Source organism: Gastrolobium bilobum, unplaced genomic scaffold (assembly GCF_033153095.1).
Source record: "Gastrolobium bilobum isolate Gb01-03AN ecotype WA unplaced genomic scaffold, APGP_CSIRO_Gbil_v1 utg8451, whole genome shotgun sequence".
Taxonomy (NCBI): Eukaryota; Viridiplantae; Streptophyta; class Magnoliopsida; order Fabales; family Fabaceae; genus Gastrolobium; species Gastrolobium bilobum.
The window spans coordinates 68,544-82,500 of NW_026898154.1; the positions used below are offsets into that span (position 1 = coordinate 68,544).

The 13,957-nt window shown below is 37.1% G+C and overlaps 1 protein-coding gene across 1 annotated transcript in view; it reads left to right on the forward strand.

Annotated features, from left to right (window-relative positions):
• The window catches only part of LOC133313279 (protein MOR1), a 28,055-nt gene that overhangs the window by 13,377 nt on the left and 721 nt on the right, over positions 1 to 13,957 (forward strand). Inside the window, exons 22-53 of the mRNA XM_061514623.1 lie at positions 3,260 to 3,367; positions 3,474 to 3,579; positions 3,657 to 3,736; positions 3,823 to 3,972; positions 4,092 to 4,167; positions 4,353 to 4,477; positions 4,568 to 4,678; positions 4,757 to 4,906; positions 5,016 to 5,090; positions 5,180 to 5,261; positions 5,385 to 5,500; positions 5,578 to 5,676; positions 5,769 to 5,843; positions 5,929 to 6,024; positions 6,117 to 6,218; positions 6,338 to 6,439; positions 6,644 to 6,826; positions 6,907 to 7,018; positions 7,318 to 7,394; positions 7,471 to 7,550; positions 9,288 to 9,347; positions 9,444 to 9,570; positions 9,739 to 9,861; positions 9,942 to 10,019; positions 10,112 to 10,270; positions 10,460 to 10,618; positions 12,570 to 12,667; positions 12,761 to 12,917; positions 13,001 to 13,117; positions 13,302 to 13,397; positions 13,520 to 13,591; positions 13,716 to 13,957. The exon at positions 13,716 to 13,957 is cut by the window's right edge and continues 41 nt beyond it. Of these exons, the coding sequence (XP_061370607.1) occupies positions 3,260 to 3,367; positions 3,474 to 3,579; positions 3,657 to 3,736; positions 3,823 to 3,972; positions 4,092 to 4,167; positions 4,353 to 4,477; positions 4,568 to 4,678; positions 4,757 to 4,906; positions 5,016 to 5,090; positions 5,180 to 5,261; positions 5,385 to 5,500; positions 5,578 to 5,676; positions 5,769 to 5,843; positions 5,929 to 6,024; positions 6,117 to 6,218; positions 6,338 to 6,439; positions 6,644 to 6,826; positions 6,907 to 7,018; positions 7,318 to 7,394; positions 7,471 to 7,550; positions 9,288 to 9,347; positions 9,444 to 9,570; positions 9,739 to 9,861; positions 9,942 to 10,019; positions 10,112 to 10,270; positions 10,460 to 10,618; positions 12,570 to 12,667; positions 12,761 to 12,917; positions 13,001 to 13,117; positions 13,302 to 13,397; positions 13,520 to 13,591; positions 13,716 to 13,957 (3,593 nt within the window). The remainder of the gene's footprint in view (positions 1 to 3,259; positions 3,368 to 3,473; positions 3,580 to 3,656; positions 3,737 to 3,822; positions 3,973 to 4,091; positions 4,168 to 4,352; positions 4,478 to 4,567; positions 4,679 to 4,756; positions 4,907 to 5,015; positions 5,091 to 5,179; positions 5,262 to 5,384; positions 5,501 to 5,577; positions 5,677 to 5,768; positions 5,844 to 5,928; positions 6,025 to 6,116; positions 6,219 to 6,337; positions 6,440 to 6,643; positions 6,827 to 6,906; positions 7,019 to 7,317; positions 7,395 to 7,470; positions 7,551 to 9,287; positions 9,348 to 9,443; positions 9,571 to 9,738; positions 9,862 to 9,941; positions 10,020 to 10,111; positions 10,271 to 10,459; positions 10,619 to 12,569; positions 12,668 to 12,760; positions 12,918 to 13,000; positions 13,118 to 13,301; positions 13,398 to 13,519; positions 13,592 to 13,715) is intronic.

Genomic DNA, 13,957 nt, shown 5'->3' on the forward strand with positions numbered 1-13,957 from the left:
CTAACAAATAGATGCACTTGTTAGGAGATGTAATCCTATAGAATACAGAATGGTCAACTTTACTGCGAATTAGGCCAAACGCCTGTACAACAGAACTGAAGCGACTGAACCATGCTCGAGGAGACTGCTTGAGACCATATAAGGATTTTCGAAGACGACATACCTTCCCAGACTCCCCCTGAGCAACAAAACCAGGTGGTTGCTCCATGTAAACTTCTTGTAAATCACCATGAAGAAAGGCATTTTTGATGTCAAGTTGAAGGAGTGGCCAGTGACGAACAGCAGCAAGGGCAAGAAATAGGCGGACGGACGCCATCTTAGCGACTGGAGAGAATGTATCGCTATAATCAAGGCCAAAGATTTGAGTAAAACCCTTGGCAACTAGGCGTGCCTTGAGACGATCAACATGGCCATCAGGTCCAACTTTCACAGTAAACACCCAGGGACAACCAACTATAGACTTCTCTGGAGGAGCAGAAACAAGGTCCCAAGTGCCATTGGTATAAAGTGCGGTCATCTCATCAAGTATCGCTTGGCGCCATTCTGGATGGGAAAGTGCTTCACCTGTGGTCTTAGGAATAGAAACAGAAGAAAGACTAGAAACAAAGGTGAAATGAGGAGGAGAAAGGCGATCATAGCTCAAGAAGGTATAAAGAGGATAAGGGTTACGAGTAGTACGTGTACCTTTTCTTTGAGCAATGGGAAGAGCCTCTGGTGAAGGATCCGGAGGGGAAGAATCAACTGCAGAGGGCAATGAGTCAGCAGGGGTCGAGTCGACTGGAGGTACTGTCTTACGACGCTGATAAGTGAGAAGTGGACGGTCCTTAGGTACTGGAGCAATAGGTGATTGCTTATCTGGAGTAGAAGCACCTGCATCTGGCAAAGACAAGTCAAGAAAAGGAACAGGAAGAACATGATCAACCTGTGACAATGAAGATGGGATAGAATTAAAGGGTTGTTGATCAAAAAAGGTGACATCCGCGGAAACTAAGTAACGCTTGAGGTCAGGAGAGTAACAGCGATAACCCTTTTGAAGACGAGAATAACCAAGAAAAATGCATTTAAAGGCTTTGGATGTTAACTTATCCTTACCAGGAGTGAGATCATGAACAAAACAGGTACAACCAAAAACATGTGGGGATAGAGGAAGGAGAGGAACATCTGGAAACAATAAGTTATGAGGAATATCATTATTAAGCACAGATGAAGGCATGCGGTTGATGAGAAAGCAAGAAGTAAGGACTGCATCAGCCCAGAAGTGAAGAGGAACATGCATGTGAATAAGAAGAGTCCTGGCAATCTCAATGAGATGTCTATTCTTACGTTCAGCTACTCCACTAGTCAAGATAGTATCACGAACATTATCATATTCTTCGGGAAGGCCAGAAAGTGTGGCAACCATAAAGAGACGTTCCACCTGTTTTCGATATGCAGTAGCATTAGAATATGTAGGGAAGGAAAGTGTACCACTGTAAGAGGCCTGCATCAAAGAGCGAGTGTGGCAACCATAAAGAGACGTTCCACCTGTTTCCGATATGCAGTAGCATTAGTAGGGTAAGGCAGCATATCCAAATATGCCTATCAAAGAGCGACTCTTGCCAATATATGTCTCCATCTGAATGTCGGATGATTTGCTCAATTCCATAAACTGAGAGATGATGAAATAGAGCTGCTGAACATCATTAGTGTAGAGGTTTTTTGCTTCCTCCCACACTTCAGTGCAAGTTTGAAATGAATAAAAGATATCCAAGACAATCGGATCAATGGATTGCCAGAGGATACTCAGAAGCTGGTTGTCAATCTTTTCCCAATCAGACTTGTCCTCTTTAGGGACATCAGGAGACTTAGTTGTGAGATGGTTCCCATATCCTTGTCCAAAGAACCAAACTCGAACAGAGGTGGCCCAGTTCTTGTAATTAACAGATCTCTTCAATTTTGAAGAGGTAATGGACCCAATATTGGTAGAGATGATATTGGGAGAATTTCTCAAAGGAGGAGATGGAGACTTGACCTCCGAATGAATTGGAGGGTTTGCTGCCATAGTATCAAATCACAAAGATACAAACCGAATAAAGAGAAACGAACCTGATCACCAATCAAGAAGAGGTGCGCACAAAAAGTCAGACCCACAAAGAACCAACCACAGATCCAGAAAGAGGAGGAGAAGACGAGCTTCTCTGTCCAAGACCGGCCGGAAAAAGCCGCCGGAATAGTGCTTACGCGCCGGCAGAAGGTGGCGCGTGAAGCCCACGCGCAGAGAAGACTGGAGGCGCGTGAGAGCGCGTGACAACTCCGATGGTGGCCGGACTTCCACAGAGCAGGTCGCCGGGAGGAGAGGGTTCTGTTCGCGTTCGTTCCAGACTGAAAACTCGCCGGAAAAGTACTCCGGCAGCCTGAACAGTGGCTGACGGTGCTCCGGTGACTGTTTGGGGATGTGGACACGTGCAGAAGATGCCTGGAGAGGACTTACAGCCTTTGATGTCTTACCGGAAGGACGCACGGCAAAGAAAAGATGACTCCTAAGCAGTGGGCTTAGGTTTTAAAGCGAAGAACAAGATTTCTAAGCGGAAGCGAGGGTTCCCAGAACGAAATAGCTCTGGTACCAAGTTAAATGTAAAAGAATACGTTGTGTATTGATCTGTGTCAGGGAGTTACAATATATAGAGACCCTAATGGGCTTAAGTGTAAGGCCCAAACCTAATCCAAACCTAATCCTAATACAGTCAGAATACAGTCAGACTATTTACGGATAAGACAGAATCCAATCATATCTAATATTCTAACAGCATACACACGTTTTTCTTTAATCAACTTCTGACTATTTTAATAATCAGGTAAAAGTAGGTGGTTGCTTTCACAACGAATATCTTATTTGTATAGTTGCATAATTTCTTACTAATTTTTAATATTTTAAATTCTTTCATTTTTTGTTGAAAATTTAAATGTTGCAAAAGTTTGATTGTAGTAAAAAAATAAGATAGCAGGAAATAAGTTTGGAGATATAGGTTGCAGATATTGTATGTTTATGACTCTGATATCCAGAGTAAATGGGCTTATAGCTGAATAAGATGTTCTAACACAGGCTCACATGTGTTATGGAACAAGTGTTTTATTTCTGTGATCAAATTCTGTTAGGTAAATTGGGACTTATGTGGGAATTTGTACAAAATGTAGGTTTTACTGTATCTTGTTGATTTTTTTGCTTTTTCTTATCTCTGTGTTAACAAATAATGTTCAAAAACTCGTATTTTTATTGTAGCTCTACAAGATCATGAAGGAGCATAAGAATCCTAAGGTTCTTAGTGAGGGAATTTTGTGGATGGTTTCTGCTGTTGAGGATTTTGGTGTATCACATCTAAAGCTTAAGGTGTGTTATTAGAATTTACATGTTTTTAAATACGTTAGTTTCTTATTTTTGGTATGAAAATTTCTGGTTGAAGTTTCTAAGTTCTGATGCAAGTTCCATTTTGCAGGATTTAATTGATTTTCTTAAAGAAATAGGGTTGCAGTCTAGTGCAGCTGCTACCAGAAATGCTTCAATTAAGCTCTTGGGTGTTCTGCATAGATTTGTTGGTCCAGGTGACTTTACATTAACTTTCAAATATCTATCCGTCATTATTTCATTGTTTAAAGCTCTAAGGTTTTCCCCCTTTCAGACATTAAAGGGTTTCTTACTGATGTTAAGCCTGCACTGCTTAGTGCCCTTGATACTGAGTATGACAAAAATCCCTACGAGGTATGTTATGTTTGGTGATGTAAGTTCTATGTAGTTTCACGATTTCCTATTGCTCTCATTTTTATTTTTATTTTTTTTTGCTCCAGGGAGCGTCTTCAGCTCCCAAGAGAACTATCAAGGCATCTGACTCGTCTTCATCCGTGGCGGCTGGCGGCCTGGATAGCTTGCCTCGCGAAGACATTAGTGGAAAGATCACCCCAATTCTCCTGAAGAGCTTGGAAAGCCCTGATTGGAAGGTTTTTTTGATAAGAGCTAGCAAATCATTTTTCATTTTGTTTTTTTTAAGGTTGCTTTGAACTTTTAATAAATGTGGAAGTATATTATGGTGCTATTGCATGGCATTTTGCTTATGTAGGTTCGTATGGAGTCCGTCGAAGCTGTAAACAAAATACTGGAAGAGGCTAATAAGCGTATTCAAGCAACTGGAACTGGTACTCCATCAACATCCTTTTTGTATACTTTTTAAAATTGCAAACGTTGCTCCCCCTATCTCTCTCATCAACATTGCTCTGTGGATAAGATATATGCTATATTTTGGTAATTCTTTAAGTTGATTATCTTGTTTACTATTAAATATGTCAATCCTTATAGTAGTTCACAACTGTTCTATTACCAGGGGAGTTATTTGGGGCTCTTAGGGGACGACTTTTTGATAGCAACAAAAACATAGTCATGGCTACCTTGACAACAATTGGTAATGTTGCATCTGCAATGGGACAAGCTGTGGAGAAGTCGAGCAAGGTGAGAGGATTCTGTTTGTATTTTCTTTTCAGTTGGCAGTGTTGCATTGCCTCTTTCAAAGTCTGACTTTCTTGAAATGGTTTGTTGCAGGGTATTCTATCTGATATATTGAAATGTCTTGGCGACAATAAGAAGCACATGAGAGAGTGTGTGCTGAATACTTTGGACTCTTGGCTAGCTGCTGTTCATCTTGATAAAATGGTCTGTCCTGATCTATTGTTCTGTTATTCTTTTGTCTTTGTATCTTTGTTCTGACTTCTGAGTATAATGTTACTGTAGGTTCCTTATGTTACAATTGCTTTGATGGATTCTAAACTTGGTGCGGAAGGGCGTAAGGATCTTTTTGATTGGTTATCTAGGCAACTTTCTGGGCTAAGTGGTTTTGCTGAAGCTGCACAACTGCTGAAGCCAGCCTCTTCTGCAATGGCAGTACGTTCCGGTTACTTGGCTTACTGTTTTTTCCTGGACTATTTCATTTATTAAATCTGTTCTGATGCATAATATCCTTGGAATCAAATGTATGTTGACTTCTTCTCAGGATAAATCCTCTGATGTTCGTAAGGCAGCAGAGGCTTGCATTAATGAGATACTGAGAGTTAGTGGACATGAAATGGTATGTATGTGAGAAAAATGCTGGTTTCTTCCCTTGTTTCCTTAACATTCATGTGATACCAAGCACCTTAAAATTGTTAATTTATTTAGATTGAAAAGGTAGTTAAAGACATTCATGGACCAGCTCTGACTTTAGTTCTTGAGAAGCTGAAACCATATGGAGCTTTTCAAGGTAGGTTCTCTGGTAACATAGCTATTTTTTATTCTTTACTACTCATGTTTGATGCTTATCATGTAAACTTTTATGCCTCTTATAATTATTTCTTTTTTTGCCTCACACTGTTTTCGTCTTTAGAGTCACTTGAGTCTTCTAGAGTATTTCCAGTGGGTGCAACATCAAAAGGTGTTTCGAAAGTTGGGAAATCAACTGCCAATGGTGTGTCAAAACATGGAAATAGAGCTGTATCTTCGGTATGTTTAATTTTTCTTTCTTTGATTACTTTTAGATTTGTTTGGATGACTAACTTTTTGTTTCATTTTTTCAAAAGAGGGTCGTGGCAACAAAGGGTACCAAGTCTGAATCAATATCTGTTCAAGATATAGCAGTTCAATCACAAGCCTTGTTAAATATTAAGGATTCAAATAAGGTATTGTTTGCTGAAGTGGGGTATACCATAAGTAACTCAAAATCTTCAAAAGATGTCTGGTTAAACTGTCAACTGGATTGGTTTACATGCAGGAAGATAGAGAGAGAATGGTAGTTCGAAGGTTTAAGTTTGAGGACCCACGTATAGAGCAGATTCAAGATCTTGAGGTGGGTCCACTCTTTGAGGAATGATTGTCCATAACTCATTTTCCTATGAATATTGAATTATAATAAATATTTTGACAATTTGCAGATTGATATGATGAAGTACTTCAGAGAGGATTTACATAGGAGACTATTAAGTACAGATTTTAAGAAGCAAGTGGATGGACTTGAAATGCTGCAGAAGGTGTTGTTCTTTTCACATTCTTATTAACTTGTGTGCTTTTGAAGTGTTGAATATACTATTTTACCTATACAAACGTCTCTTTCACATCTTAGGCTCTTCCATCCATTGCTAAGGAAGTTATAGAAGTTTTGGACATTCTGTTAAGGTGGTTTGTGTTGCAGTTCTGCAAATCAAACACAACATGTCTACTGAAGGTTCAATTTGGATTTCCCTTTTGTTTTCTTTCTTACTTTCAGTTTCCTTCTTTTCCTTTCCTTCGTGGCTGTTGAAGTGTTTTATGTTGGTCTTATATTCATGCACCTTAATTGCTCAGGTTCTTGAATTTCTTCCTGAACTGCTAGACACCTTGAAGGATGAGGGATACATTTTGACAGAGTCTGAAGTGGCGCTGTTTCTTCCATGCCTAGTAGAGAAGGTATATATGAACAACTATGATATCTTCGTCTCCTGTGGATATTGTTCTAGCGAATCTTTCTGGTGTTTGACTTTAGTTAATTTTTGTTTGACTATAATAAGTAGGAGGGAGTAGTGTACTTTCTTATGTGCTAGAAAAAACAAACTAATCAAATTTTAAGATGTAAAGAAGTAAAAGTTCATTTCATTTTTCTGAATGTTGCAGTCAGGGCATAACATTGAGAAAGTACGAGAAAAAATGCGGGAGTTGACCAAACAAATTGTTCTCATATATTCTGCATCTAAATGCTTCCCTTATATATTAGAGGGGTTGCGCTCTAAGAACAACCGAACTCGAATTGAATGCGCTGATCTTGTTGGATTTATCATTGATAATCATGCGGCTGAGGTATTGTTTCTAATGCTTTTGTAGCGAATTTTTCTTTTCAGTATTTTCTTTAGATATTAATTCCTGGCATTATGTGACAGATTAGTGGGCAGCTAAAATCATTGCAAATAGTTGCAAGTTTGACGGCAGAACGGGATGGTGAAATTAGGAAAGCTGCATTAAATACGCTAGCTACTGGTTATAAGATTCTAGGTTTGCCTTACCCTGCAGAACTCCATCTTTCTAGTTTTTAACATGCTTGTAAAATACTTGTGCTTGGTGATTTATATCTGTATTAGTATTGAAAGAAAGTATCTGTATTATTTTGTTGAATTGGGTAGTTGTGTTTTTACTTTAATATGTAAATTGTAGAATTTGTACAATGATATCCTTCTGTATGGATGAAATGATGCTTTTACTTTTTAAAGGGTTTAGATGTAGAATTTTGATTTCCTTTTGATCATGCCTCTTGCCTTGCTGAGTAATTTTCCTTCTATAATCTTGCTATTCAGGTGAGGACATATGGAGATTTGTGGGGAAGCTAACTGATGCTCAAAAAAGCATGTTAGATGACAGATTTAAGTGGAAGGTCAATACATACTTTGCTCATTTTATTTCTCTTTTTGATATACTGATTTACTGATGATAGTGGTGTCATTTGCCAGGTCCGGGAGATGGAAAAGAAGAAGGAAGGAAAGCCGGGGGAAGCAAGGGCCATTTTAAGGCGCTCTGTCAGAGAAAATGGGTACGGCTATTCTTTCCAATTTATTCTGTATTTCATATTATGCAGTTGCTGCTTCATATATATCTTTTAAGCTTTGATCTCTTGATTGTGATCGTCAAATATAAAATGCAAACAGTAATATGACTGAATTCCTTGTTTTAAACATTGATTTTGTTAATATATATGCTAAGTTCATCTTGAAGATATGGATGGAAGTCATATCAAATTCTAATGTAACATAAATAGTTTCAGGGAAGCTGTCTTGTGATTGAGGCATTATAAAAGAAAATAAGAGTATAATATGTAGCAAAACTAAATACAGGGAGAGGGAGATTGATAGGCACTTTGAACAAAGGGAAGTCTGTAAGTGAGAATCTAGGTGGTGGGGAAATAATGTGGTACGAGTTGAAATGAAAAGTCACCGAGACTAGTTGCTGGCTACTAAAAAAAAAAACCCAAGCTTTTTGTTTAAATGAGAAGTTTAGCCCTTTGATGTGTTCTTTAATGTCCTTATGAGGGTTTAGACTTGGCTTGCTTTTGCTATTGGGGTTGGCCAGGTAGTGTTCTATTTAAAATAACACGATCAGCCTCCCTTTTATTTTTACCTGTGATATTTTGAAATTCTTCTACAATTAAACTCATCATGAATTTTACAACAGCAATAACAGTTAAGATTAGATGCTATCACAATCATTACTGCTAAGGAAAGAAGATGAGTTTGTAGTAACCGAGAGATTTCTCAGACTGAATCATCTGTGTTTACTAAGAGCAGCCAGTCCAGACATAGCTTTAAGTGTCCTCGAGGAGTAAGGGATCTGAGAGGAAAAGAAAACATTTTTTTCATCAGCTTTTAGTTACGCCATGATTGTTTTTGATGAGCAATTGCAGTTGCCCTTGTGCACAGCAAACGCACACGTCACCACTCCTGTTTGAGTGCAATTTTTATGATTGTTTTATGAAATTTGCAACACTCCAACAAGTTTCCCATATCAAAACTTGAGATTGGTTTGCATTGGGTGTGGCCATAGATCGCTGAAATATGCTGGATCTAGCCCTTGTTTGTATAGTATGCTTATTTAATTTGTCTTTTTCTTGGTTTTATTTTCTCTTTTGGGAGTTTGTCTCCTTTTCTAATTAATTATTTTTGGAATGCAGTAAAGGAAAAGTAGATTTAATGATTTATAATCTGCTAGAAAAGGGTAAACATCAAAATTTGAAAAAATTGAATTAGCATACAAATTAAAATAGTCATATAGAAATTGATTTAAAATATAAATTAGTTAATGACAATCATTTAGTATCGAATATTTTATTAAATTTGTAATGAAAATTGAATCAGGGAAAATAAATTTTGAAAGAAACAAAGCCAGTTAGTAGATGTCTAGATGAATGAGTTTTGAGAATTGCATATAAAATAATTGTTCTATTTGTGGCTAACTATGTTTAATTAGTAACTACTTGTTGACTTCACTTGAGTGATTAATTGCTCCTAAGTTGATTTTTTTTTTTAAATAAAATTCCTTTACTTTTTTATTTGACAAATTTCTATTATTTTGATGGCCATAATGGTTCCCATTTAACGCTGGAAGTCAAACCCTAAAAACCTCTGTGATTGGTTGTCGAGTTCATTTTTTGTGTAAATTATCAACTTAAGAAGTTAAAATTCTCTGAAGTTTAGGGGGTACAGATGTGTGAATCTCAGTGTCAATGTTAAATATATTCAGATGTTTTTGAACATGTTGTTGCTTCTATTACCAGGTCTGATGTTGCAGAGCAAAGTGGAGAAATGGCCAGATCTCTTTCTGGTCCAATATTGAGGTATTCCAAAAATTTTATAAGAATTCTTTCATTTTTGCCCCAAAATGATAGCTTCTAGTCTCCTATCATTCCTTATCATCTTGCTTTTTTTGTCAGGAAAAATTATGGTCAACCTGATAGTAACATTGAGAGACAATCAATGCCTCGTCTTGTGGCAGTTGCTACTGGCCCCACAGATTGGAATGAAGCACTCGACATTATTTCTTTTGGTTCTCCAGAGCAGGTGGATAACACGGTTTCTTTGTTTTTTTACACACAATCATTCTTACATCAAGAACCAAAGTTATGCGTTGATAGATATAGATACCTTTATAGTTTTTTCTTCATTGTCTTTTTTGGTTTTGGAAAATGGAGGTTGAACTCTGGTTTTGAAAATATTTTTGTGGTGCAGTCTGTTGAAGGAATGAAAGTTGTTTGTCATGAGTTGGCTCAGGCCACTAGTGATCCAGAAGGCAGTGCTATGGATGAACTCTTGAAAGATGCAGATAGGCTAGTTTCATGCCTTGCAAATAAGGCAAGATAGTTTTATCAACGCTTCCCCTTATTTGGAGAAAGATCTTCAAGTGTTAATTTTTCTCTGATTTTTTAAATTAGGTTGCAAGAACTTTTGACTTCAGTTTGACTGGGGCTTCATCACGTTCTTGTAAATATGTGCTCAACACTCTCATGCAGGTAAGTTAATTTCCATTTTTTTTAAGGCATTTTTGTATTATTTGGTGTCTTTTAATAATTATTTGTAATTGATAACCCTTTGGCCCTTGCAGACTTTTCAGAATAAAAGATTAGCACACGCCGTAAAGGAGAGCACTCTTGATAGTCTCATTACTGAGCTTCTTCTGTGGCTCTTGGATGATAGGGTTCCTCATATGGATGATGGAAGCCAGTTGTTGAAAGCATTGAATGTATTGATGCTTAAGATTCTGGTTAGTAACTTAATTTTTAATTCATTTGTTTATCTTGTTTATTTTTTTTTCCCTTTTTATGTTGAATTGAAACTTCAGAGATGCTGTGGTAAAAATGATAGTGTAATTTTTTATGCCAAAAAAATAGTACAAGGTATTTTTTTTTAAACTAGTACAAAGTATTTTACTAACCAGTAATTGTCAATACAGGATAATGCAGACCGGACTTCATCCTTCGTTGTCCTAATCAATCTTTTACGTCCCTTAGATCCATCAAGGTGGCCTTCACCAGCATCAAATGAGTCATTTGCTTCCAGAAATCAGAAATTCTCTGATCTGGTTGTAAAATGCCTTATCAAGCTTACAAAGGTAACTTACGTAGCCTGCAATAAAATCTTAAAGGTCCTAACCTTAAAGATCAATAAGCTCTTTATTTGGGTTTTGTTTACGTTTATGGGACTGGATGTCATGTAATCCAAGACTGACTGGAACTTGGGGAGACTAGAGGGTAAAAAATGCAGAGATGGGAGAATAGAGTGAAAGATATTCTTTGTTGGGTATCACGAATCAAGGACAGTGATTTCCTCCAAGGGGTGTGTTCCCTTTTACAACTGAGCATTGTGCTCAGTTACAGATTTTTTTTCCAAAAGATGCGCCCAGTACAACTTCTGCTATTTATCCAACTAACCCCCATCCTAACTGAGTAACTGTCTTCCTAATTCCCTGACCGGCCTATCAGTTCCTCTTGTTATTTCTAGTATACACTCCTTATTTCCCCCCCAACATTTTTGAGTCTATCCCTAACCAAGACGTTGCTGGATCACAATTATTTCAGAGGTAATTTTTAATGTTTTAGCGTGTAAAACTTGGCGATCTAGTTGATTCTGGTTAGGCGGCTTTTGGTTGGAAATTCTTTTTTATCCTTTTGACTGACTCCCATCCTTTTGAAAACTGCACTGAAATTTTATCTTTTTTTATCTTTTAAAATCCTAGCTGATTTTTCACTTGAAACTACCCTAGCCTGTTTTATTCTTAACCAAATGATGTTATTGTTTTCGAACTGCCATTAGCCTCTGGGTGCTACACTTTAGTTATCATGTCTTCTTGTTCTGTAATGGATGTCGTGGCTGGGATCACGGCCATATTGTGCCCAAATAATGGGCGTTGCAGCTGCCAAGTTGAACAGGCATATTTCTTCAACCACTCAGCAAATTTTAAAGGATGTTTTTGAAATTTTACACCCATTTGTACATCAGAATGAAGTTAGGATTAGAAACATCTGTTCAAAAAACCCCGCTACGAAATCTGGCTCTTTCCAGCAGCCAAACCACTTATCCGACCTTTCCTGCCTCCATTTTACACGTTTCTGTCTTAGCCTTTGTTTGCACTTCACATGTCTCTGCAGTCTGCACAATTCCAACTCTAACTTCTTCTTTTTATTTGTTTTTCTGACTTCCATCCTCTGTTCTGAAATTGTCCCAATCCTGGTATGTTGGTATATTAACTTGTTTGACAGAAATTGTCCGAATCCCGGTTTGATTTTATTTTTAATTGCTTAGGTTTTATTGCTCTTGAATCATCGTTAGTGTAAATGAAATATTCCCATTTTATATTTCTTTTTAATTTCAATTCCATATGATTCCGTATTCTGACATCGGATAGTGTTGATGATGAATGTCTTGAATTTAGAGTACTTTTTGAGTTTTGAGCATTTGTATGTGTATTATAAATTATTTAATTTGTATCCCCGATTTTCGGTATAGCGGCTGCTCTGCAATCTCCTATATATCTGTAGTGTTTTTGGGACCTGGGATTGGCTACCATGCTTTCAAATCCTTACAAACTTTGGATGACCAAACTTTACCCTAAATTCACCCAAAATGGAAACCCAGTCCCCAACCTATGAAATCCTAATCTACTCACCATCCAATGTCTGTAGGGGTGGTAAAAAGATCCATTAATCATCATTTATCCAGTCATTCATATCTAGTTCTATCCAATCCATCCAATTACAATAAAAATATATAATCGATTGAATTGATTTGAAGTTTTAGTTAGTGCATGATTAATGAACCAGCCAAAATATATAATGGATATCTATTGGATATTAAATTATTAGCCAATCTATTGGACTTGTAATACTTGGTTCTATTAATATTTAGCCATGTATTGGAGGACTATAAAATTGGGCTTAAGTAATTGCAGAAATGTAATTTTACTTTTCATGGTCAAGAAGCAAAGTTTGCAAAATTCTATCTGGATAGATTTGTTCATCAAAGTTTTGTTGTTCAGTCTTCACATATATTTTTTTGTGCTGCAGGTTCTTCAGAGCACCATCTATGATGTTGACCTTGATCGCATACTTCAAAGCATCCATTTATACCTGCAAGACTTGGGGATGGAGGAAATTAGGAGAAGGTATATAACTATTGTTGGATAGAGTTACTACTATTTGTTTGCTATTTAACGAGAATCACTTAATTTTCAATAACCAATGTTTCATTTTTATAGGGCTGGTGCTGATGACAAACCCTTGCGTATGGTGAAAACTGTTCTGCATGAGCTTGTCAAGCTTCGTGGTGCTGCAATAAAGGGTCATCTTTCAATGGTTCCTATCGATACGAAACCTCAACCCATCATCCTTGCCTACATTGAACTTAATCTTGAGGTATGCATTAAAACATTATTTTATTTTGTTTTATTGGGGGAAGAATTATTTATATTTTATTTATTCTCGCTTTTGATCTTCAGACTTTAGCTGCTGCAAGAATGTTGACTGCATCTGGACCCGCGGGACAAAACCATTGGGGTGATTCAGCAACCAATAATTCAGCCTCTGGCACTCATTCAGATGATGCCCAGTTGAAGGTATCATTATGCTTTATTTCTCATCATTTTGGGTCTTAAAGCTGTATGTGGTGATCTTCTTGTCTAATTTGTATTCAGTTTTTACTGTGTTATTATGTCCTAATATCCTACTTTTTTCTGCAACTTTAATGCCCTTTTTACCTTTGTTGTTTTCTTTATTTCCATCCTCGAAAATAAATTGCAGCGAGAGTTGGCTGCAATATTTAAAAAGATTGGGGAGAAGCAAACTTGCACAATTGGTCTACGAGAACTATATCGGATTACCCAATTGTACCCGAAGGTAAGAATTAAGTATTTATTCAAGTATTATGTTGTTTTTAGATAATATGCAATGGTTAATAAACCTTTAGCCTATATCCTCCTTTTTGCTTATTTGATTAAGGTTCTTGCGCTTTATCTTAGGTTGACATATTTGCTCAGCTTCAAAATGCTAGTGAGGCATTTCGCACCTACATCAGAGATGGTCTTGCCCAGGTTGAATTAAATTACTTGTATAATTGTATACTAATTGTGTGCTTAATTGAACTTGCATTGTGTTTTTCTACATACATGATTGCGAGTGTTTGAGAATTGGCAATTGATTTTCACATTTTGGCAGATGGAGAAAAACACTGCAGCTGGAAGAACTCCTTCAAGTTTGCCAATGTCTACTCCTCCACCTGTATCTTTAAATATATCTTCCCCTGATTTTGCACCTCTTTCTCCTGTAAATGCAAATCCCCTGGGTGACGCTAAATTAAATGTGAGACCTGAACCAACTAATTTCAATTTACCTCCATCATACAATGAAGAGAATAGAGCTATTAATGCTATTACCTCGAGAGCATTAAGTTCTGACTA